The sequence below is a fragment of the Cololabis saira genome, chromosome 11 (assembly GCF_033807715.1).
Source record: "Cololabis saira isolate AMF1-May2022 chromosome 11, fColSai1.1, whole genome shotgun sequence".
NCBI lineage: Eukaryota > Metazoa > Chordata > Actinopteri > Beloniformes > Belonidae > Cololabis > Cololabis saira.
Window position 1 is genome coordinate 32,492,822 of NC_084597.1, and position 26,357 is coordinate 32,519,178.

The following is a 26,357-nucleotide window of genomic DNA, read 5'->3' on the forward strand; positions in this document are numbered from 1 at the left end:
AAAGATTTGTTTTGACTTCACAATTGACTCCAAATTATGTTTTTCTTTTTAATTTTCACTTTTGTAGAGATGAATCACAACATTTTATGTAAACAGAAACTTCGGTTCAAGGCAAAAACAAAAGAGGGGAACGGATTGGATTTAAAATTGGGCCGTGGAGCTGCAGGAAATGCATGACACGTGGAACTCTTGGGCTGTAAATTCAGTATATTCTGACTGGGCATGCTCCTTTAAACTATGTCACATTTGGGGACTAATTCCCTGCTTTGAAGTGTGTTTCATCTCCGGTTTTAGTGTCTACAGTTTGTTTTCGCTGCAGCTACATTTAGGTCCAGTGAAAATGGATTACATCTTGTCTGGTGTTAAAGCTTAGTCTATGAAAACAAACTGAGTGAATGTGCAGCATTTGCAAAGCAGCTGTGTTTAACTAAGAGAGCTGTGCAATTTTCTGAACGTGATCTATCTGGATTTAGCTGTGGCATGAGATTTAGAGGCTTTCACCATCTTGAACCAGCAACTGCCTGGGGTGAAATGAGCCTGCGGCGCATGCAGGCTTGATCTGCTTAATTCGTGCAAAGCTTAACTGCAGTGCAATGACCTGAAATGCACAACATTTTCTGGTCAGGTAAGAACTATGTGCACTCATGCTACCACTGTCAGGCAGGAGACAATTATTCTTAGAAAGTTATGTAGCACAGTATGGGGCCTTTTCATTAGGCTTGCTGCAATAAGTATAGTTTGCAGTAGCCAGGCTGCATCCTGGGTCTCATCTGTCCTCAGTTTAGAACTAAAATATTTTCTGATCTGATCTTTTCAATGTTGAACAAGATGACCTTTTGTATTATTGACCTGCTGTTGAATAAATAAGGTGGATGGACTCTGTTTGGAAACTAAAATGTAAGATGTGATTACCCAATACTATTTAAAAGACATGTTAGAGAGAGAGAAGTGAACCATAAACTGAAATACATCCCTGTGCTACAGCTACGCCTCACTCCATGCACTTTTAAGATGTCCTCTTTTCGCACTGGTCTGGTTTTTTTTAACAGAGCACACTGAGAAACCGTCTTGTGGCAGGCACACTCAGTTGGAAAACCACACAATGATGGCAACATCCGCACAGATCCGTCTGTGCAACATGAAGCAAGCAATAATCCAAAAGCGGCGCAGTGTGGGCGCACATGGGTCAGTGCCACCTTCTGAAAGGGCCTTTCTCAGCTATATTCCTCATTGTGTTTGCTTATCCTGTCCGTGTAATGATAGGGATATCTGTAAAAACCACCACTGTTGCCTCCACACTCTCTCATTCTGTCTCCTTACAGGCTCTGCAAAGTTACACTCTTCTTCTGCAGACAATGTACTTCATCACTCTGTTGTTTTTTCTTTTTTTTTTCTTCCTCAAGTCAAGTTTTGAAAGTATCACAGTACCTATCTGTCTCTGCACAAGCTCCCCGCCCCCCCTCCCCCTCCCACAAACCCACCCACACAAACACACACACTTTTCTTTTTCGGGCCTCAATGACTGCAGGTATGTGCAGGAAATAGGCTGCACAAAGATAGCTCTGTAGCTCTACGTGATTTGTAGTTTATGGCCAACAGCGGGCCGAACATCCAACGGCACACAAAGCCACGCTTGTTGTTGCTTCTCTTTGTGTTTTGTTTTGCGTATAATGTGTTTTCCATTAGGTTAATGCATTCCTATGGATATTCTTGAGCAGAAACATTCAAGGCATCCTGAAGAAAAAAGCAACTGCTTTGCCATTTTCACTCCATCATTCCAGTGTCCAGTGATGCATGTGATACTCATCTCAAAGCGGTAAGGAGCGACAGCACGTTCTGTGACTTCACTTACAAGTCAGAAATATTCATATGATTATAGAGGTAGCTGCAGTTTTTATCAAGGAAATCCAGGCTTTAGATGTGAGTCATCAGAGTGCTTATATGTCCCAAAAATTCACCTCTGTCCCTGTCGGTCGTGGAAAGCCTCCAGTTGCCCGGGTTACGGGATATTCTGGGATGGCGTCCCACAGAGTGTAAATATAGATGACACACCCTCTGCAACGCACACACATGCTGTGTGTCAGTGACCTCTCCTGTCCTGACTTCTAAACAGAAATATCTCTTTTTTTCAGACAAGTACATCAAAATGATGACAGGGTGCAGTTCCCATCTTAAGGATTATGTTTTATGTTTATTTGCGGAATAATCTTCTGGCATTGATTGTTAAGTTTAGAATATGTGGGGCTGAAGGCACTTTCTGGCCTCCTAGCAAGCTGTGTGTTACTTTAGTCTACCCGCTGGAACCGATTTTTATTTTGTGAAAGGCTCCAGAGTTTAATCCCAAACAGCTGAGCTCCCCCTCGAAGCACATTTCAGACATCTGACCCCCTTGTTCACAGTGGAAACCGCCTGAAAATGTAGCTCTTCAGCATTGCATTTATGTAAATGTGCAGGAATCAGACCGATGGACATGAACCGTACAACCTTATTTTTGGGTGGTTGATTTTGAAATGTCAACCCTCAACTCTTTCTTTGTTACACGGTTGTGCAAAGGCTCACACGAACCTGAGTTTGATCGTCGTTTTCTGACTCCCTCTGGCTCTCTGTTTCCACTTTTGTCAGCTCACTGAGGATTGAATGAACTTGCTGGAAAACATAAACTTCCAAACCACACTAAAGACACTCAAGAGTGCAGCGCTGTTAACAGTTAAATAGCTTTTGCAAGTAATTAAAACCGCAAACTGCAATGTGTTTGGTTTGAAAAGGCGCGTTAGACAGCGGGTCTATTTAACAGCTGCTGAACGAGGTGATTCACACGAAGCGGCTCCACAATCACAACTGTATGTTAGCTCACAATGCTCTCTCTGTGACCATTCACTGCTGCTCTGTTTACAGCAGACTGAACATTATCCCGGGCCTTCCCCACGGCACTTCATGCTGATGTTATTACAACGGTGGCGATAACCTATGGCAGGTAACTGAGTGTCTTTTATGCAGTATTCTAATCGACGATGAGGTGGAGTGGAAGCCTGACTCACTGCAGCCAAAAAGACCAACTGAGCATGCTCAGATCTCCATCTCTGAGGTACAGGAAATGATAAATCTGTACGGGGTCTTGATTGATTAGTTTTGACTTTGGTCCCACTATCTAAATAAAAAGAAGCCAGTTTTAAATAGGTTTTCCTGTCACTGATTGGGGTATTTTGTGGGAAGCTTTATTTTTTCCTCTGGTGCAGGCAAGATCATTGCTACTTTTTACTGGGGAGAATCTTTTTCCATTTGTCTCTTGCTCCTAATTTTCCACAAATTTTGTGAAATTTCAACATTGTTCTCCCCTATGCAACTTAAAAATCAATGATACTAAAATAAAAAATAAAAAAAAATAAAAAAATTCTGGATCAAGGGAAAAAGTGGTGACACACAAAGGTAAAACGTTTGGTGCTGATGAAGACACAACAGGAATATCTGGAATGCGATGTTAAGCATCCTTCGAGACACGGCCATTGGAACATATTCTTAACTCTGGAGCCACTCCATAAGGATTTTGTTACCTGTTAGTGGTACAATACAGCTGATGGGGCATCTCTGCATTCTGGATATTAAACTGTCGAGCTGTATGTTAACATGTTTTACCTTTTAACACTTTCTGTGACATCCTCCGCAGTGTTGTTGCCGGGCTACAAGAATTAAACCCCAATGCATTCAGGATGATCTCTACAGGACTGTCTAAGAAAATTAGATTTTTGTGATAAAGTTCTTTATTTTCTTTAATGCAATTAAAAAAACAAAAATGTCATACCTTTTGGATTCATTACAAATCAACTGAAATATTGCAAGCCTTTTTTTATTTTAATATTGCTGATTATGGTTTACAGTTTAAGATTAAGATTCCCAGAATATTCAAATTTTTTTAGATAGGATATTTGAGTTTTCTTAAACTGTAAGCCATGATCAGCAATATTAAAATAATAAAAGGCTTGCAATATTTCAGTTGATTTGTAATGAATCCAGAATGTATGACATTTTTCCATTACAGAAAATAAAGGACTTTATCACAATATTCTAATTTTCTGAGACAGTCCTGTAGACGCCTCTATCCCTGCTATCCTTCCAACACTTCACTGCAATAGAATCATTTCCCTCTGGAGTTCAGTGAAGTATGGTTGTCTTCATTTATTCTTCTGCTTTTCATTGTAAAACATGTTTTTTTAAAGCACATTTACTCAACTGCCTCTTGTGTGTTTGTCTGTCTGTTTGAGAGGAGACTGTGCAGCCCAACCCAACTCTCACAGCCAGCATCAGAATGGCAAGAGCTGCCTAACACTTTAGTCACAGCATGATCTCATGCTCAAAATGCAGTCGGGGAATAAGTGACAGTCTCGCAGCCTCTCTTGATAGGAATCAGGAAGCTCCTCCTAGAGACACAAACACGGGAAGTGCATGCAGAATCACATCACTCTCTCCTTTTTCTTTTCTTTTTTTTTCCTCTTCAGCGCTTTCAGTACCTCACTTGCTTCCTCTTACAGTTACACCCAGCTTTCACCCACTTCATTAACTTTCCATATGTCCCCCTGCAGCACCCATGTTTCCTTTAAATTCCTAGCTTTTTCCACCTTTGTCCCATCTTCCTTTTCTTTTCATCTCTTTTCATCTCTTTCCTATCATGTCTGGTTGTGAAAAAGCCACATATTCACGTGGAGTAGTGTTTTGTTGTTTCAGAGCAAAACTGAAAAGAACAACAGAATCCATCAATGTCCTTCCAGTTTCTTCCCACTTAATGTTTGTATTCTTTTAGGGCTGAAACGATTCCTCGAATAATTCGAGTAATTCGATTACAAAAAAGGTTGGAGGAATTTTCTCTGCCTCGAGGAATTGTTTAATTTTGCAGCTCAAAGCAGGTATTTCGCCCGGACTACGTTTAATGCGGCGCAACGCGCTGACGCCACGCAGCTAAAGGTAGAAGAAAGAGGCGGCGGATATGTTTGGTGTTTGTAACATTCCATGCTCAGGCATAGATATATATATATATATATATATATATATATATATATATATATATATATATATATATATATATATATATATATATATATATATTATATATCTATGTGCTCAGGCAGTCTGCAATGGCCCAGACAGGAGACACATGTAGCTCAGTGCTTAACTTTCAATCCACGCTATATTCTTCTGGTCCGTTCTCCTATATGTTCCCCCTCTAACCGGGTACATACATAGGTTCCTCTAAACATCTGTTCCCGCTACAGTTTTAACTAAAAGAAAAGGCAGAAAATGTCAAAAGTGTGAAGCATTTCAAGCTGACACCAAGGCAACACTGTTGCATGTCTTCACTGTAAGACAGCGTTGATACCACAACAGTATCCTCAATGCTGCAGCATCTCCATCGAAGGCACCATGTAGTCCGAGAGCGGAGGACCGTCACCCGAGACAAGGTCAAGTTAAGTTAACGTAGCGCTAATTAATGAGATTAACGTTACGGTACCTTGCTATCATAACGTTAGCCCTGTGAGGGCTAGGTTTCTATTAATTATGACTACTGTCAATGCGGCTAACGCATTTAATCTGTAAAAACACAGAGCTGTAGAGTGATGAGGGGGGGAAATAAAAACGTAATAAAGCTAACTGGGTAGTTGTCAATTTTAGCTCTGTAGTCATTGATGGATAAAACATCAAGTAGCATTGGTGGCTAATGTGCTCCAATACAGCAGGTCTCATCATTTTATTTTGAACACTGCCAAAACTCAACATTTTATAAAGACTTTAACTTAAAACTTACCTAGAACTTCAAATTTGCTTGACACAAATGAAAGTTCAATTGAAAAACCTTTTAAGTGATGTGTGTTATCAGGTGTAATGGCATTTTTAGGTTAGAAATAAGAACATTTCTTGGTAAGATCCTTAGTTTTTTGAGTGAAGGCAGTGAATTTGGTCAACTGGTGTAAGTTCAGGGTTTTTAAATGCACAGCCATGATCCTACTGTATTATATAATTTAGTCTTAGTGATGTCAATTAACATCTAACATCTTATGTATATAATTGCTCTTTAACTAAACAAAAATATGTTTTTATCCGATTACTCCATTAATCGATGGAATTTTCATTAGAATACTCGATTACTAAAATATTCGATAGCCCTATATTCTTTAATGCGGTTGGCTCCAACTGTACATAAGTATCCTGCTTGGGACACTGGATCTATCTGATAAATAGGAAGGTTTTCTTGAGGTTCTCAGTTTCTTTTTAAAAAAGCATTCTGCCTCATGCACCCTTTGCAGCTGCAGCTCTTCATAATGAGCATCACATGTGACACAGACTGTGGTTGTTGTTTACCAATCAGAGAAAAAAAAACAAAAAACAGATGCAACTATACTATTTTGGGCCCTGTGGATGATAAGACATAAAAATCTGTCTTACTGAGGCTCGAAGGTGAAGCCAATTAGATAATAGGATCAGTGTTTTGAAAAGTATCTCTATCCATTTAAGGCTACAGATGTCACAGAAATGGTTATAAACACACATCTGCTCAGTATCAGACTGTCTTCCTCTGATCACATGATCAAACTGGAAATGTATTTGAGTACCTCATAAAGAAAGATGTAACTAACAAGCAAAATAAAAGAGCATTAAATGTAGAATAAACTGCATGAATGCATGTGCAGCACCTGTGTATCATGTCTTCCAGCCTCCTCCCTTGTGCTTCATCCAGTTCCAGCTGTTTTCGTCTTGCTTCCTCTTCATGTGCTCCCGTTCCTTGCAGAAGCCATCGCTCACGCTTGGCTTTAGACTGAGGAAGACACAAAGATGTGTTAAAGGCTTCAAGAGAGAAAATATGGCAAAGGTTTGACTAAGAGTGTTAGAAAACCAACTAAACAACTAACAAGAATGAATTCCATAAACAAAAAGGCTTGGAAGCTATTTCTTTACTTGGTTCTTATGCAGCATAAGGATTCAACATGTAGCCCCGTGATGTGTTTATAGAGTACAAAAACAAACCAAAACACATTGAGAGTGGTTCAGGGATCAGAGAGTGGAGTAGTTCAAGTATCTCTTGTTCACGAGTGAGGGAAGAATGAAGCAGGAGATTGATAGGTAGATCAGAGTCGGCATCGGTCTGTCATGGTGAAGAAGGAGCTGGGCTTAAAGGCAAAGCTCTCAATTTACCAGTCGGTCAATGTTTCTACCCTCATCTATAGTCAAGAGCTGTGGGTTGTGACTGAGGCCCCGTTTACACGGGGCAAAAACGGAGGCGTTTTCATGCGTTTTGGCCGTTCGTTTACACGAAAACGGAGGTCAAAGCCCCCAAAAACGATCATTTCTGAAAACTCCGGCCAAAGTGGAGATTTTCAAAAACTCAGTTTTCACGTTTGCGTCTAAACAGAGAAAACGGAGGAAAACGGAGATTTACGTCACATTATGCGACAGAAACGTCACCAGCGTCATGAGTGCGACCTGTGTTTACAATTTGTTTGGCCACCGTCAATATTTTCTTTTATTTTACCTGTTTTAAATTCTCTCAGACTCTCGTTCCGTCTTGGAAGTAAAGCCTGAATTATGGTCCCGCGTTAAATCGACGCAGACCCTACGCCGTAGGCTCTGCGTTGGTGTAACGCGGAACCATAAATCAGCCTTAACTGGAAGTTACACGTGTCATTTGTTGATGTTTTTTCCAGGATTCTGATTGGCTGGCATGACGTTAACAGCGTATTCATGCAGGTCCGTGTAAACGAGGATATTTTTGAAAACGTAGAGGGGAAAATATCCATTTTTGTAAATACCCGGCTATGTGTAAACGTGGCCTGAAAGAAAGAGATCTTGGATACAAGTGGCAAATTGAGTTTACTCAGCAGGGTTTTATGGGTTCTCCCTTAGAGATTGTGTGAGAAGCTCAGTCATCCAGGAGGGCTCAGAGTGGAGCTGCTCTTCCTCCGGCCCCTTACAGGGGCCACATGAGGTGGCTCGGGCATCGGGATGATTCCTGGACACCTCCCTGGTGAGGTTTTCCGGGCATGTCCTACTCGGGGGAGACCCCGGGAAGACCCCGGACACACTGGAGGAACTTTGTCTCCTGGCTGGCCTGGCAACGCCTCGGCCAATGAGCTGGGCCAAGTGGCCACAGAGAGGGAAGTGTGGACTACCTGCTTAGGCTACGTATACACTCTAATCACAAAGTAAAAACCTCCACTGACATAATATACATAACTTAAATCGTAAAACATTATAACAATGTCTTATGAGAGCCTGTTAATAAGTATAACATCCCAGAAACACTTCAGATATTCAGGATACAAGGTTATTTCAGATGATTCTGCAGTTTAGATCCAACAAACAGTTTGATGATTTTACAAAGGCAATTAAATGGATAACAAAATAGCTAATCATTTAAATGACTACCTGTAGCTGTGCAACTATGGATGATGGCTACAAAGCTGATGTTTTGTTGTACAACCTTGGGATTTTCTGTCTCAGTTTATGTCCTGAGGGTCTTTTTCTTAAAAATCTTCAATACTATATATTTTTGATGATGTACTTGCATTATGTATTCATCCAACATCATTCAACAGTGATATATTTTATTCTTTAATAGACCTGCTCTATTATATACACCGAAAATCCACTGGAAAATCCCATTTCAATCTGTTCAGCTTTTTCAGATCTACAACAACACTGCAGCATTCACATAGCCCCTCCTCTCCAGCCTGTCTGGAATACTGCATTTCAGGACATTATCCACCATCAGTGGACTCTGATAATGAAGCATAATTTCTTAGAGATTGCTGTGATTACTTCCAATTCCAGCTGGAACATATTAATAGCAATGTAAATCTGCTTATTTGGTTTTTGGAGTATTTTCTACAACATTCTGAACAAAGCTGTCAAGACAAGAAACCACTGTTCTCTCTCTTTTTGCCATGAATATGAATCCATATGACAATAGACTCCTTTTCTTCATTCATGAATGTATTCTTGTAACTTAGTCAAACTAATGTTTTATAAACCTCCTAAACATGTGTTTTTTGTTAAATTCTAGTGAAACCTGCCATTCATATCGTGAAAATGTCCTGTTTTCCTCACTTTACTGCTCTGTGACGAGGCAGATGGTGTTTTGTTCTACACCAACATTCCCCAGAGGTAGAACTGCTTGGGAATAAGACAGAGCACAAAAACATGAATAGTTCCTCTTTAGAGTTTGGCTGCAGACACATCAAACTCTCTGATCGGGCATAAATTAAAACTTGCATTTTCTACTTTCTTAAAGTACCTATATCCTGTTTTGAGTGACTTGTCTGCAGCTGATAAGCTTGTGAAATGTTGGCTCTTTGACAAACCCAGCAAGGCTTTTCTGTCTGAAGCTTTACATGTGGACAAAGTGACCCTTGGTGCTTATGTTATTAATCAATGACTTGGTCATGAGCCTTCACCCTTTTCCTCATTCTGGGTCAGAGTTATAATCCATCACACGTGCTAATTAGATTCCTCCTACTACAATATGTCCCTGACCCTTTCTTTATATATATGTTCTTGTCTGAAACTTTGTTCTTGCGGACTTGCAAAATGACAGCAGACACAGTTAGATTACAGTCCCAGTTGAAGGGCTGCACCTAGTCAAGTTGATAAATCCATAATAGACAAAGTTTCCCAGAATGCATTTCACTTCACCTTGCGTCAAGAATGTAGATCTAACTTCACATTTTTGGTTCATTTTTCCAAATACAACCTACAGGAAAGCTTCCTCCAACGTTTTTGGAGATGTGTAGACACACTAGCAGACTGAACTGGGTCTTCACACTTTCCAAAGTACTTCCCAAGAGTCAAACCTCTGAAGAATGAACCCTCACCTTCACAAATCAAAACATGGCACACTTGCTAACATCCAATGTCCTGCCCCTGTCTACACTTTACAGTAAGTAGTTCTAATATTTAGGTAATTCAGCTGTAAACAATTGAATGGGAGAGTGATCTCCAGAAAAATGAAAAGTTAAAAAAGGTGATAGGCAAATCAAAGCTCCTAACAAACTAAAAAACTTAACAAAAGAAATTAGATGTGGACTTTTCTAAGATTAAAAATACAAATCACGAGTCAGATCTGATATCATTGTTGATTCTAGTCTTCTCATAACCCAGAGAATTCTGGATGTCTCCATATTTGTTTTTAATCGATGACTGCATACATTTAGTTTTTGTCTCAAATGTGTCATACTCTCTGACGTCTTGCTGGAGCACTTTGCCTCACCCTTGGCTGTTTATTGCCAAACTGTATCCCGGCTGCAGGTCTTAAAGACGATAATTAGCAGCATGAGTGCCTCCGCACAAACACACAAGACGGGCAGAAACCGTGACAGAGCAGTTTACCACCTGCCGCCAGAATGTGGACTCTGGCTTTGTTTGGTGTCGTTTGTGTCTCACTGCTGCACACCCACAGGGTTGAGCTAACGGTTACCTCACGTAGGCGCATCCTGTGCACTTTTTGGATAACTATCTCTGATTAAACCAGGCTGAACAGCTTCAGTTTTACCAAAAATTACATACTGTCTTATACTTGCAGTTAAAAAGTATTTTCTTTGATGGATTTTGGTGAATTCTCAATTTGCCCTCAGCTAAATATTTTGGATTTGTGCATGAGACAAGTTTGATGTGAGTGTATAATTCAAACTAAATACAGGACACTTTAGTTAATTCTGACCTTCATCTTTCACCTTTTTTATATTATATTTGCATGTTTCATGTAACAGTTATATCAAAACTTCCGGTATATTACAATGTTGCAACTTGGTGTGGGGCTGTTATGATTTTGTCCTTCATTGGGAGGGATTTATAAGGTACTGAGGCATCAGAGACCCAGTCAGAGTTCAATTATTCAGCTTCCCAGTCCCTACCAAAAGTTCCCATCATCCTGCATTTGCTGTAGCTCAGAAGTAAAGGGAGTGCAAAGCTGTAACGCCAATTCATACGGAGGCTGTAAAGACATAGTTGAGAAGAATACCACATAATACTATATCAATGTAAACTCTTGACCAAAGAATATCACAGATATTCTTTAAGAAGGAAATACAATTATAAAAATGTTCTATTAACTACCCTTGGTTTGTACTCAAAATAATACATGTATGTGTTTTAACATAAACGGAGGATAGACTCTCATATAATGTACTTTTTGCATTTATTGGGCCAGATTTAGTGCGACAAACTGTTTAGGATTACAAAGTGTCAGAATTGGTAAACTGGCATCTGGAGGCAGTGGACAATTATCTTTTAGCCTGATTCATGTTTGGCATGGCATCATGAACGTTTCACTTTCAGAATCTGAATGCCAGAGAGGATTACAGTATATGCATGCTTTGAACTAGGAATTCACTAACAGTTTATAAATGTATTACCACACAAACTCACACAACATGTGAAAGGATGGAGTCCCCACTCATCTAAATATATTTGTAAAGTCAGAAGTTGGTACTTGTCACAACCAATTGATTGCAAAATAAAATAAATGGAGAAAGTAAAAGAAAAAAACAGATATTGTCTAACATATCAGTCCAAGTTCGATAAAAAATAAATTGTGAAAGTTAAACATGCTGTTTTTGAAGTTTCAGCCCTAATATAGCTAGCTTCATGCACCCATGATGTTAAACGGATAATACATTTCAATACAAGTTACATAGTTGTTACCCAGAGAGGAGGATTCACCAAGTCTATCCTCTAACCATCACCCTAGACAGTTTTTCTCCCATTTCTGCTATTAGTGGTGAAGATAATATGGTTGCGTAAAGTAACAACCCCCCTCTCCTTTTTTTCCCTCTGAGAACCAGCTTGCTCTCTGATCCCTCTCATGCTGCTTTAACAGACTTTCCACTTCCTGTTTAGCACTGACGCCAACCACTCTGAGCTGGACTCTTAGAGAAAAGGTTTGCGGCTGTTTGGAAGTTCTACGCTATTCATCGGAAACTGAAATAGCCTAGTTTCACCAAGATACACATAAGCAACTCCATCACCTATTGCAGAGAGAACTGGAGCTTCAACAGAAAGTGCTTGCTCAGCTTGGACTCAGCTCTGCAGTCATGATGATGTTTACATGATTCCAGACTCAGATCAACGCCTCCATTCTGAAGGCTCTGAATCACACAGCCGTAGAGGTCCTTATCAAATCTCAGGGCTCCAGTTTCCATTTCCTCTCCCAGGCCGCTCTGCCTCTGGAGACCCAACAACAAAGCCAGCTCCACGCTGCCTGGCTGTGTGGCACTTAGGAGTAATGGCCATTAAATGGGACTGTGTTACCACATGTTGATTACATCTGGAGTTCAAGCCTGTTGGAGCTAAATACAAAAGAATCCTAAACAGAGCAGTATAGAAACAGAGATGGGTGAAGATCGGTGAAGGCTTGTTTGTTTGGCACAGACTTGTTTGGATCAGGATAAATCTATGTAGCACTGTGCTGCATCAGTTCTTGAACAGCCGAGGCCTCAAACGTAGCTCCTTCAAGGCTTATAGGCTTCAAGGGTCAGACCATTAACACAATTGTGTTCATTAATTGACCTTTTGTTTGTGCTTCCTACATGTTATCATCTTCTTATCACCTCTGCACTGCTAGCTATCTTGCTTTGTCCAAACCATAGTGGATGTTTGTTTTTTCTGCTTTTCACCGGAGTTGATCCTCGCCACGCTGAAGGACCAGTTGCCAGCCCTAACCTGCACATATGGTAAAAATTAAACATTAAAAATTGCTGGAGCTGATAGCCCATAGCGTCTGAGGTTGCAGCATGCGGAGCACGTGCTGTCACCGGAGTCTCCCATTACTTGTGAGCATTGAATGCAGCTCTCCCTGACAACTTAGGGCCCGATTTACTAAAGGTTTGCGTGTGTTAAAACGTGTGCAAACTTGACAGCACCCGCAAACCAAAGTGCCAGCTGATCTACTAACAGCGTGCAAAGAGGACTGCGTCTCTGAAATGCGCAAAATTGCACACGCAATTCAGTTAGTACTTTTGCCCTGATGAATAATCAATATGGGGCGTACCCGGCAGAAATCCTAAATACTGGGAGGGGAAGATGCAAATATGTCCATTTACCACGCGCAATGAGATTTACCAAGCCTGAAAGTAATTGCGCGTATTGTGATTGCGTCTGTATTTAATACGTTCGAAAGGAAGGTGCTAATCTGCTGCTGCTGTTATTGTGGCAAGGAGGCGACATCCAAAAGGCCAAGCCTTTGTGCCAAAACTTTGTATTTTATTGATTACTTATCTTATTGAACGTGAAATCATCCTTCGTAAATTACATTTAATTAAAACCTGTGCTTATTAATCACAAAACACAGGTTAAACATCATGACCAAATCCGCTCCGACCCGCTGTGTCTGTGATCAGCGCAGGCAGACTGCAGCTTCGCCTGAATTATGGTTCTGCGTTAAATCGACGGCGTAGCCGACGCGTAGGGTCGCGGTGGGGTGTGCGTCGCCGCGTACCCTACGCCGTCGGTTCTGCGTTGGTGTGACGCGGAACCATAAATCAGCCTTTAGTGTGCGCTGTGCGCTGTTCTGAACACTTCTCTTCTCTTCTTGCCATATGATGGTCCCGTCTGTCACACATTTACTGTCATTGTTTGCTATATAATATATAATATTTTCAATATACTGTGGACATCTGAATAAAAACTTAACTCATAAATAGATGAATCAAAGCGCTCTCCAGCTCTGTGTCTGATTGTCTTTTTCTCCTCAGATCATGCCGAGCACCGCCGGCTCACGTAAACCCGACCAATTAAATATTAAAAATCAAATTCAGTCCTGTGGCCCGTTTTTCTATTTCGTATTTTTGATCTGTGCCTAAAATTGAAATATGAAAAACCAGACGTTTTTCCGTTTTTTTGTGTTACCAACAACTGCATTTATTCTATCGCAGGTTTTCTCCGATATTGCGTTTCTTTTGGTAATGTTTAAATTTATTTGCTGTAGTTCATGAATGTGTTTATTTGCCTCTTCCACTAATATCTCTAACTCCAACTCGTCAAATTTCATTTTGCGCTTGTGACTTGTGACTGTGCATTCCATCCAGACTCTCCATGGCGCAGAGTTTGCACTCGCAAACCTTAAGACGCGCAACAACTCATTTAAATACTGCTGTTTGCGCCTGTTATCAATTGCGCACGCAATCTTAGTTGATCACCCGCAAACCACACGCAAACAGCACGCGCAAACTTTTTCAGTGCACACGCAATTTAGTAGCCTACTCTTTATTTAGGATCTTAGTAAATCGGGCCCTTAGTGTCCACAGCAGTTTCTGTGATGGTAGGTGTCATTCCCACAGCATGACCTAGTTGTGTAAAGTATATTTGCTGTGTCTGAAAAATCATTAGCTACTATGCACTCGATCAGAATGTACGATCACATGGCTTAAATCAATCTCTGTTTTTTTGGCTATATTTAATACGGTGTTAAATGCTGGAAAACACAGGTATAAAGAACCAAATTTATTTGACAAAGGATTTGTTGGTGCCATGTTTGTTCAACGGCTCTAATTAGTCAAAGGAATGTATTTTTATTGCAAATATTAAACCTGGGTATTTGTAATATAATGGTGTAGCCACACATATTACTGCGCCCACCCTGTGTTTGCAAGGATTTTATGGCTCCAAAATGTTCCAAATAATTTTCTTTGAGAGGAAAACATGTATAGCAGCACAGCGCATAAACTCATTAAGTGAATTCATGAATTAAACCTGAGTCTCTTCTTTTGATTCTAATTAATGTAAGCCTTCTTTGATTGTCTTGATTCAATCTACCAGTAACCAAAATATGCAGGATGTAAACATGGCAAAGCTGATGTTTGTGGAAAGCTTAAACAGAGAATTGTTTTTCTTTGTGGTTGAAAGGTTCAAGAACTCCATATAAATAAATGGCTAAATTATTATTATTATTTTTTTAAACCCACAATCTGTTAGAAGCTTGTGCCCTCTTTACTGCTTATTATTTGTTCATGGAATCTGTTTACTTGAAAGAAAATCTTGGCTTCCCGGTAATGGCTGGCAGTAAGTATTAGGGGTTTTTATTATTATTATTATAGTCCTGTCCTCCTCAGCCAAGGGAAACTCTCTGCTGACGGTCTACACACTGGCAGCTCTGAGATTTGGACATTTGGGATGGAAGCTCTACCTGTCAGCCAAAAACTCCACACATTCAAGCATACGAGTGCTGAAAAATGGTGCAGAAAGATTCATCATGCATCTTTGACGGTGTGCTGTCTCATTATGTCTCCTTGATATTTCGGGTCAAGGTTTGAATAGACTAAGATAGATTGAATGGACACAACATGCACATTTGTGGAGCTCACATGTGGGTTTTAACCTCTAATCCTAACTTGAACTCTACCTCACCGTCACCGTTAATCTACTGTACATCTGATCATAAAATAGCAGCTACCTCTCATCACAAATAATGCATCATCTCTTATTTCTTACATTTAGTCACCTTAGCAGTTTGTGCAGCATTTAGTTCAGCTGTTGATGAAACATTATATCAAAGCCATAAATAAACAGCTGCTTACTAATAAGCAGAGAGGCTTAAATCATAAGCTAGATCTTTTCTGTTCATTCACACGTTACATTTATGGTAGCACTAAAGAACTATAACATTACATACGTCTTTAATACATTTTTTATATGTTTGTTGGCTGTTCGCCTTTATCTGCACTCAAGTAAAACAGCATAAAAAGGGAACTAATCTAACCTTGGAGATATTGAGTGACTGTGGATACGTTTAAAATGCAATGGTTATGAAAACGCAGGATGACAAAAGTAGACCCCGTACAGCAGATTTATTACCCTGGACAAATTAACGTGTGACCACCAATCATAAATAGTGCCCATGAGATGGTCCAGCTCTGCTCAATCAGCTTCTTTCTATAATTACCAGAGCAGACTGCCAGGAGCAGTTCAAATTAGCAACTCGCTGCAAACAAATTGACATGTTGACAATCAGAAGCCTGTAGTCCACCAACAGACAGGCACAGTTAGTTCTCTTATTCCAACACAGGGATTATTAGAATCAACCTTCTTAAGGTAAAACATGTAAACCCTTGTTTCAGATCCACAAAAATGGGATTTGACGGTAGCTGATATAACTTTAGAGAGGAAGAGTCAAGTGTTTGGACTAACTAGCCAGCTATCACTGCAGACCTTTAAAATACTCGCAAACTGCTGCTATTTCAGAAAAAAAAGGTGTGTCCATTGAAGCAAACTTAAATAAAACAGAGGACATAAATGTGAACACCTGTAATAAGTTTTGCTGTGACTAGTGTGGCGTGACTCCATCTAATCCATTACTTAAATTATTTAAGAGTTACTGGAAGAAAAACATAGTTTGGCAACTTTTCTAATGATGTCTTTTTCTAGCATTAAAAATACATTTACTCAAATGGAGGACCTCAAATTTCACACGCACGCACGCACGCACGCACGCACGCACGCACGCACGCACGCACGCACGCACGCACGCACGCACGCACGCACGCACGCACGCACGCACGCACGCACGCACACGCACACGCACACGCACACGCACACGCACACGCACACGCACACACACACACACACACACACACACACACACACACACACACACACACACACACCTACCTTGACATGTTGGAGCTGTAATACCAGGTCATCAAGCTGGTTTCTTTTCTCTTCAATTTCAGTTTGCCGTTTTCGCTTCTCCTGAGAAATGAAAAATACGTTAGAAAAATTATTTTCTTTACATCTGAAAAGTAAAATTCATGGAGTTCATTTTTGCTCATTGTTTCCTGATCAGTGAAATAAGAATAGTATTCAAAGAAAAGAAACAAAGAAGAAAACAAACAGAAGGACGTGAGGATGATCCTGCATGTGGTGGTGATGTGTATTGAGTTTGAGACAAGATCCACTCAGGGAAATGAAGGTTACATTGAACAGTAATGCAAGACATTGATGCAAAGCATAGTCCGACTAACCGAATGTTTCGTTCTGGGGAAACAGAGAGATACAGAATTATGAACATAGCCTGGGAGGAAGTGAGGTTTTAGGGGGATTGGATGTCAGAGTTTATCAAAGGCTGAAAGAGGATAAGGTTCACAGGTTACAGTATATAGAGAGGATGGATTAGACCCAGAATACTCTACATGGAACAGAACATGTGGGCAAACAATGCTTAACTTCATGTGACAGTAAATGAGTCTTATGTATTGATATTTTAGTGGGAAAAAAATTGAAGAGACCGAGTTTCATGTAGTCGATTTCCTTAAATGGATGTAAATGCATGGAAACATAAACAAAGTAGACCCCAGCCCAAACCCACTTGGGGCTGGAGGGCATGAAATACTGAGAATATGTTGGGGTTTTAGCTTTCCCTCCCTCACAACCCTTCCGTGGGAGGGGAGCGAGGACTTCTACGTTTCCTGTTTGCTAAATATAACTTTCAAGGGAAAACCCCCAGAATGTTAATAAACCCTGGACCACGTCTCAAGCGAAGCAACTGTTGAGTGATGCAGGAATGGACGCAAGAGCAGAGAACCAAAATTGCAGGGAGCAAAATCGAACGCTTTCCCCTTTTAAAGCAGGAGCGATGGCAGATAGACTAAGAAGATGTTAATCTTCAGGAGCATCTAACTGAAGAAAGTAATCAGGAAGCAACCTTATATCCAGGGCTTCATCTTAATCTGTCAGGACCCAAAGCTTGTGACCAAACATGAAGGTTGGAATGTAGATAAATTAGTGAACTGAAATCTGCACCATTTAGAGCAGCTCCCTTCGTTAAAGCAGCACAACGTAACTTTCAGCTTTTCTGAGTTTGGCGGCATCTTTTGGACAAAAGCGGTAGTGCTTTACCAGAAAGAACACTACGTTTCCCATGAGCACCAGCGCGTACTGCCGGAAAACTCCTGTCCCGTCGCTGCATTTGTTTTGAGAGAAGACGGGACGCTTTTCTGTTTCACCAAGTGAACAGACGGAACGCAAAAAAAAAGATGTTAAACTGCTGGAAAGGAACTGGAATTTACCGGGATACCTTAAACAAGGAAGCCAGGGAGCGGTATATCGAGAAAATAATGATTATTAACAGTCTGGATCCATATGAAATCCCTACTGAAGAGTGCAGCTCCTCGTCGGAGCGCCACTTTTTATAAGGGATTACTGCCGCAGTTCTGCAGAACCACCGTCTCCGGCTACCTTGTTTATGTAAATGTAAATGTTTGACTCACCATGTGTTTCAATAAATTAGTATAATAGTACAACATACAGTACATGTTTTGTATTACTCTTACTTTTCTTTTCTTTTTTTTGACTGCTATATTATGCTGAAGAGGCTCTGAGGCGTGAGCAATATTTTTTTTTCCTCGTGAGATTATTTTTTTCCTCTGCAGCTACAAATCAAATAGTTAATATTTTTTCCTCAACAAAATTAATTGCACCGCAGAGAGCTGGCCAACAACTGCGTTTAGCTGGAGAAGTGGGGAATAAAACCCGTTTGAATGATCCGACCCCGGTCTGTGAGTGTTTGTTTGTGGTTTAATAAACCCGTGTTTTGATCCGACGCCCGTCTGTGTAAGTGTTTGTTTGTTTACTGAGGAACGTTATGTTTGGTCGGACTCGTTACAGCCGCGATCCAACCGAGCCGACAACTCTTTTACTCTTTTAATTTGTTATCTCAGATAATTGGCCTCCGTGGTTCTGCCTCCGAGCAGGAAAGCGGTGAAAAGTTAAACCATTAGGATCTTTTCCCCACGTCTGTTGTGTGGAGCTGCTGCAGCCACAACGCAGCAACGGGTTACCAGCTTCTGCGGAGCTGTGCTCCACGCCCCGCCCATTTTCGTCTCGACTACGAATCGGGAAGGAGGGGGAAGTGACGTATGCCGTAAAGCAGTCAAAGCCGTAAAGATTTGTAGTTTTTTAGTGTGGCAGGGTTCCTACCATGCTCCTCAAAGTTACATAGTGCCAGTGAAGGCGATACAGACCCCTCAGACCATGACAGAGGTTCATTAAACCTGTTGGAAGTTGATGTACCATCACAATGACTCTGGAAATATTATATTAAGGTGGAAAAGTTACATAGTGCCGCTTTAATGCCAGTGGCAATAATTTACTTCTGCCTGTGAATAAGAGATGTCAAGCTACTGCAGCCTTTTTTCAAATGCTGACACTATTTTGTGGGGCCTTAACGAAAGGTATGTGAGATGCTTCGCTCAAAACAACAGAAATATACTATACTCTTATCAGCCATGCTTTTACACTACTGTTCTTAGCAGCTGGCAGGTAGGAGACTTATCCGCTTAAGTTAACTCCACCCCGTTCGTCTTTGGGTAGTGCATCTTCTGATCCTGGTGTTGCAAGTTTGTGCTGACCATTTCTGAGGTATAATGAATGCAGCATGATATGGCATTTGCTGTGATAACTATGGGAGAAGCTGGATAATTCTACCCTGATCTGAATGAGTGACGTCAGAGCATCCTGCAAACCTGAATGGCTCACTAAATACCAAAATATTTGGTTTCAAACTGAAAAGGAAATGTTTCTCACATGCTCCCATTAAACTTCTTTATTGTGGGCAAAAATGTACATTAACCAGAGGGAGTTTACAGTCTGATGAAATGAACATAACTATATCATTTGCCAAAAACAGAGGGGAACCTCTGACGTTTCCAACAGAGTTCTTAGCTTGGCTGAACACAGAGAGATCCTTTCCATGAATATCCTAAACACGATTAAGGACAAGGTGCAAACAGGGAGAGTCTAACTCTCTGAAATACAAGCATAATTTATAATGAAATTTACTGTTTTGGTTTTGCAAAAAGCAGATAACTTGTAGCAAGAACCTTGGCATCTTTGCAGTACTCCAAACCCAATTCCCGGTGGGACACTCCCATCTCCAACCACAAAAATCCCATTCAGATGAATGAAGCTCTCAGAATCTCCCAAACAACACATGCTAAAGATTGAGTCCACTCTCTAGCAGGTATTGTCCATAATTCATAGATAATATGGAGACAAAGGATCCCCTGTATTAAATTACAGACTACAGCAATTGTTTGGTTATGTGGGATGAGAACAAGTCTTATTAAGGTCATAATATCAGGTCTTTCTTTCTTACACACATCACTCAGCACAAAACTTTACTGTAGAGAATTTTACTGTAGAAAACTGTACTTATAAAGAAAGAATATTATTTTGTGATCTGCATGTTTGCCACTTAAATCAAATATAATAAATGATGCAAGCAAGCGTAAAGCCTATTTTATGGTTAAATTTGCTTCAAAAGTGTCTTTGCTAATCAATCAGCACAGACCACTCTCAGCTTCCTCTTGCCTCCAACTTTAATGCAAAGAGGCTTGTTCGGTGCCAGAAAAGCAAGTAAGCAGAGCAAAGAAGAAAATGCAGCAGTACTAGTTTTTGCTCATGCAGAGCCTCTTGCCTTTTAAGGAAGACAGACGTTAAAAAAAAAGAAACAAGAATCCTTATGAGCTGAAAATAGCAAAACCTTGATAGTATCATACCTTAAAGCTGCACACGGGCCTTGAAAACATCTGCACCAACAACTGAGGTAATGTCCCTCCTTTTCTCTCTCTCTCTCGCCCTATTTCTCTCTAAGCCGCACACACACACTCCACAGCAGCAGTTCCCATGGCTTGTGAATTACGAACAGAGAGCTGCAGCAGAGGTTTTGGCAGCCATATGTCAGGGACTGTCGAGGACATGTGGTCGATGAATGGCTAAAACACACGTGAACGTCCAAGAGAAAGAAGGAAAAACACAAACACAGAAAAGCATATGTGCTTACAACGCATAGACCTCTAATTCATTCACCCGGCTGATCTACATTCAGGGCGTGTGTCTCCATTTACAGGATTCATGACATCACTTGATCAAAGATGGTTTGGGTGCTATTTGGTGGTAATCCTGTTCCAGAAAGAAAAAAATGGAAACTTGTCATAGTAAAGCTAAGAACAGTTTCTTACTTTATATGACATCTTAGGTTCTCACGTCCTTTTAGAAAAATGATAACTCTGTGGCAATTAGGGCTGCAACTCCTGATTCTGTTATCTATTACCAAGCAATGACAGAGTGATCATTTTTAATTTCCATTAGAAAAAGAGTCTGTTATGCAGTTACTAACTGACATTTGATTTGAGCAGATGGAAGACCTGCCCAACAATTATTGAAAGAAGGGTTAATAAGATTTATCTGTTATCAAAATATTCAATCTATTATTCATCAATAGTTTTCAGTTGTCTTGATGTTAGGTTTTCGGCTACCTGTGGATACACAGCTATCTAATTATCAGCTTTCTCTTCATTCAAAATCGTCTGTGTGTCTGTGTGTGCAAAGGCAACGGACGAGTCATTGAGTTGAAATGAGCTGCTTGCCTTGGACAGCTGAACTGGCAGGAGACAGTCCACTTCTGTTTACTGTACTCCCCCCAGAGAAAACATCCACCTCCTCACAAAAATATGTTGACATTCTTGGTGACACACTCATGACTTCCCACACTCTGACTCAGTCTTCGGCCCCACTTGGTACGCTGCTAAGCCCTTAAACACAAGGCATCACTTTTCCCGCTACTGTTGACAGTTTACGAAGAGCTGGGACAGAGAGGAAGAAATGTGTCATAAACTATGTACTAGGTAAGTGATTAAGCTTCAGTGAAGACGATTACTCCGTCACACTGCATTTACACGTTTAGACACTCTCAAAACTGAATTAAGGGAAACATTTGTGTTGTTGCTAAAAGTTTTGACAGATTAGGTCAAAACTTGCTCACAGTTCCTGTAAGTTTAAACCTGACACAGTGAACCCTCACCCTTTATCTGCAGCATTCATGCCTGAAGTGACTTAATAAATAGGCTTCAGTGTTATTTCCTGATTAAAGTGGAAAATCTCACAGACAAATAAATGAGCACAACTTGAAGCAAATACAGCATTGATCTGAATATAAGAGAGCCCTATTTAAAGGACACCCATGCCCCCCTTTCAAGACATTTTTTGGGGAAAGAAAATGACATGTGGACCAAATCTCAGTTTGTCTTAGTAACATTTCTTTTTGATCCAGGCCTGAGGTATTTATTTCCAGGCATTTTTATGAGTTAATGACATAGTGAGGAAAAGACTGCAGTCTCTGTCCAAAGTCTGAGGCAAGTGCTGAAGGAGACAGTCTGTGTGTTTTAGGAAGTATTTTGTCTGTGCACAATAAAAATATTAAAAAATATATAAAAAAAAAATATTAAGAATATTTACTTCTAGATTTTGCTTATTTCTTCATTTGTTCAAATTACATAAAGTATTTGAACGTGGTGTGAGTGGTGAAAGGTATGTAGTTTATCAAAAACATTTGATTGTGTGCAAGAATGTTGGACAAATATGTGGTCCCTTGACGGCCCCTTACCAAAAAAGGTGAAAGTGTCTTGAAACTCGTTAAAAATGGAAATGGAAGGTGCCTTTTTTTAAAAACGATCTGGATTAAAAGTGCCCCTTTTCAGTCCCACTTTCACATTGTATTACACTACATGACATCATATTTTATTGATGCTTGACGACTCTGCAAGCATTGTCTCTTTCATCTTAAAGATAGCACCCAAACTCCTTCTCATTTTTTTTCTTCACTTGCCCCATCTTTCTGCATCTTTCAAACCCACTGAAACTCTTTTGAGGTTAATGTTTAAGGCAATTGTGATGCCACACTCAGGCAGCTTACTCTGCACCACCATTTCTTGCAGATGCAACTGTTCAAAAGTTCAAAAGTCCAGATCCAGAATATAGCACGGCATAACCTTTTCTGATGTATTTGATAGGGGTGTAATGATTCATCGATATACAATGATACATTGATGGATGACATTAGTGATGAATGACTCAATAGCATTGATACAAAATCTCATCAATACACGTAATCCTCAATTGTCTATTTTTATTAAAAGAATCGCTTTTCATTTAACTTAATAATAGAAATGTGGAAAAAAATGTGTTACTTATGCAATTTGATACGAATAGAAGTGATTGTGTTGAATCAGCGTATGATATTGTCAAATTTTAACTGCTAGCTACTAATTCAAATCAAATAAAACTTGTGAATTTTTTTCGTAGCATCAATCACTCAAAAGTCTTCACTCTCAACAGGACTAAAATGACAAATAATGAAATAAACCAACAATCCAACAATGAGCAACTCCTCAGGGAAACTGTTTCACAGGGAAGGCAGCCAGGGGCATTGCACAAGCTACATAAATGGTTTATAATGCTGTAATAATAATGCACATTGGGAAACCCAGCTCCACATGCTCTTGTGAAATGCAACCAGTTTGTCCTTTGAGTGTTAACCATGGCCTCAGTATGGGCAGAGGAAAAATCCAGCTGCAGCATTTTGAATGGTACCCACTCAATTTGAGTCAGCCTTTGAGACTGCAAAGTAAACTCCCCGCTTTAAGATATAAGCAGAACAACAGCTCGTCCACTTTTCATTGCATGAACAAGCTACACAGTTATGAGGTAGAAGCTGCAAAGCTTTGGAAAAAAATAATGATCCTTCTACATTTTTTTCCCCTTAATACTATTTGTGCAGCAAAAACCGCAACGAACAGGAAAAACCCCTATAAAAAAAACAAAAAACCCCGACAAAATTAAAGACTTGGTCCAAAATGCTCCCCAGCAATCAGACTCCAAAATCACGATCATTTTATTCTCTAACATCATGATCACTACATTTCTTTAACTTTTTTAATGAAATCCATGTTTTTCTTCTCACGTTTTCTCTGTTTCGGACCTGAAATTCAATAATTTGAGTCGTCACCTAGTCTCACAAGGTCAAATGAATTTCCGTTTCCTTACAGTGCGAAGGCCCTATTGTATCTGTAGGAACTTTTCTCTTTTTTTTCAGACCAAAGGAGGGCCTTTTTGCCCGCCTAAACGTGCCCCAAAAGTCACCAAATTTTGCACGCAAGCCAGGCCTGGCGAAAAATTTGATATTTAATGGTTTGCATTAATGGGCGTGGCCTAATGGCTCAACAGCGCCCCCTAGAAAACTTTGTACCTCAAGCCCCACAATACATTTTGACGTACATGCGCGAAAATCTGTACACACCTGTATCATGTCGCAACTTAAAGAAAAGTCTCTTGGCGCCATGCCCGAAACCGAACAGGAAGTCGGCCATTTTGAATTAATCGTGTAATTTTGGTGAAAGTTATGCCATTTCTTCGGCCATTAATACTGCCCAAACCGTAACGTGCACCCAGGTGTGTTATACATCAAAATGTGCGTCTCGATCCTGCGATGATGCACATTACCTTTCTCAGTCAAAAGCGTTACCGTGGCGACAATAGACGCCAAAAAGCGCGCCCCCCTTCATCTGGTTGGTCCATATTTGCATAACTTTCTAACTGGTTGTGATAAAGACATGTGGGTGGTGTCATTGGACTCGGTATTGAGTACTTGACCTTCATAGGCTTGAATTAGCCCCGCCCCTTCATCTGATTGGTCGATATCTGATAGTTCCTACTTTCTGCCATAACTTTTGAATGGTTTGATATAGAGAGTCGTGGGTGGTGTCATCCGCTACATGTCCAGGCCTGAAGAATCTACATGCAAGTCATACAACCGCTTCCACTGCAGCACGCCTGAATGTACACCAGGGGGCGAGGGCCCGTTCATCGCTGCTTGCAGCTTTAATTTTGTATTTAGTCTGTATGATATAGTGAAATGACTCAATTGAGCTTTAATATTTGGTAATGACTGACTGAAGTCTCCATCAAATTCTACAAACACCCTATGGAACTACCATTTTTCTGGACTCCCACTGGAAAGTGTTTACCTCACTTCTAGATGTAGCCAGTTTCTATCTTATGAATATAAATGGTCACCAGTCTTAATTCCAATGCTACCAAATCTACTACAGACATTTTTCAGAAATGTCACCACTAGTTTTAAATTGTTCTCAGATGCATCACAATTTCTTCCAAATTGATATTCAGAATTTCCTGTTTCACTAAATTTTAAATATCTAACATTACACACAAAACCAGCAGAATGATGAGATTATATCATCAATCTTTTTAACTGCTGCAGTCAAAGATAGACTAAAAAAGCCTCATTTGTAACACCACTGCCTCAATTTGCGAGAAGACGTGAAAAAACCTTGTCTTCCGAGTACCACAGCGTGTAAGTCATCTTACGTCCGGGGTTCAAATTTCCAAGTTGTCCTTGCCAGTGAAGTTTTTAAACGCTCAAAGACGTCAGCAAATAGTTCATACATGTGCAATCTTCTTGGAACCAGATCATAACAATGACTTACAACACATTTGTGGCCACATTTTCCTCTCCGGTCTGTTATCTGTGGGAGGAGATTGAATCATACCTTGACAGTTTTTTTTTTGTTTGTTTTTTGTTTTTGGGGGTTTGGGGGTTGGCAGCTTTTCCCGAGGGTGTACAGGAAATTCAACGCAATGCAGGTGAGGTCCAACAATTCTTAGAGTACCGCACTTATTTAATGTATTGTCTGCAGTCTGTAGATGATGATGAATGTGATCCATCACAAGAGCCCATAGGGAACATGCTACTTAGCAACTACTTTAATCAGGAATTGCTAACAATGCAGTTAGCAAACCTGCCAGCAACAACAGCAGATTGTCATTTGTGCTTAACATTAGATGTACACAATATTTGCTGAATGCAGTGTTTGAATCTCAAGTCCAATAGCTCAGTGTTTTTTCACTTTATAGGATACTGAAAGTTATTAGGGATGTAAATTAAACAGGGAAGTCTGCAGATCATCAAAGTCAGACTTAAAAAGAGAAGGGAGTCTGGACAAACCACAATTTGCACTGAGGGCAATTGTCCATGTGGGTAACATAAAAGTATGTTAGGGAGCTGGTGTTTTTGTAGATTTGTTGTAAATTTCACTGATTTTTAATGAGTTTAAGAGACTCAAGCTAAACATGAATACTTCTATGAAAAGGAAGTGTTTCACATAAAGGCAGGAGCAACCTAGATCAAGCACATTTAGGATAAAACTGGAAAGGTATGAGTGATCCCACAGTGATCCAGCCCTCAGAGAATATTGCGTTCTGCTGATGATGACTGTGTGAAGAGAAGAGGGCATCAGATCAGATGGGTCACATTCTGTACATGCCAACACACCCTGCGGAGAAATCTCACAGTGAAGATCATCTTCCATTCTGTGGGCGGCCATATTTTAATGTTACGAGAACACAGACTGAAATGGACCTTTGCCTCAAATGTCACGAGTTTCATCCTGATTTGGCTGACCAAACCGAACATATTTACATTTACTTGTGGCATAAGTTCAAATGTCTGCAATAAGAAACCACTGACCAAC

General features: G+C 40.2%; 1 protein-coding gene across 5 annotated transcripts in view; it reads right to left on the reverse strand.

The window, feature by feature from the left end:
• LOC133455376 (PALM2-AKAP2 fusion protein) overlaps positions 1-26,357 on the reverse strand; it is a 113,830-nt gene that overhangs the window by 59,177 nt on the left and 28,296 nt on the right. For all 5 annotated transcript variants that reach the window (XR_009783497.1, XM_061734372.1, XM_061734371.1 and 2 more), the window contains 2 exons: positions 16,642-16,722; positions 6,681-6,802 (listed from right to left, as the gene is read on the reverse strand). Coding sequence is in view for 4 of the 5 variants with exons in the window: in XM_061734372.1 (XP_061590356.1) it covers positions 6,681-6,802; positions 16,642-16,722 (203 nt within the window). In the remaining variant the exon portion in view is untranslated. The remainder of the gene's footprint in view (positions 1-6,680; positions 6,803-16,641; positions 16,723-26,357) is intronic.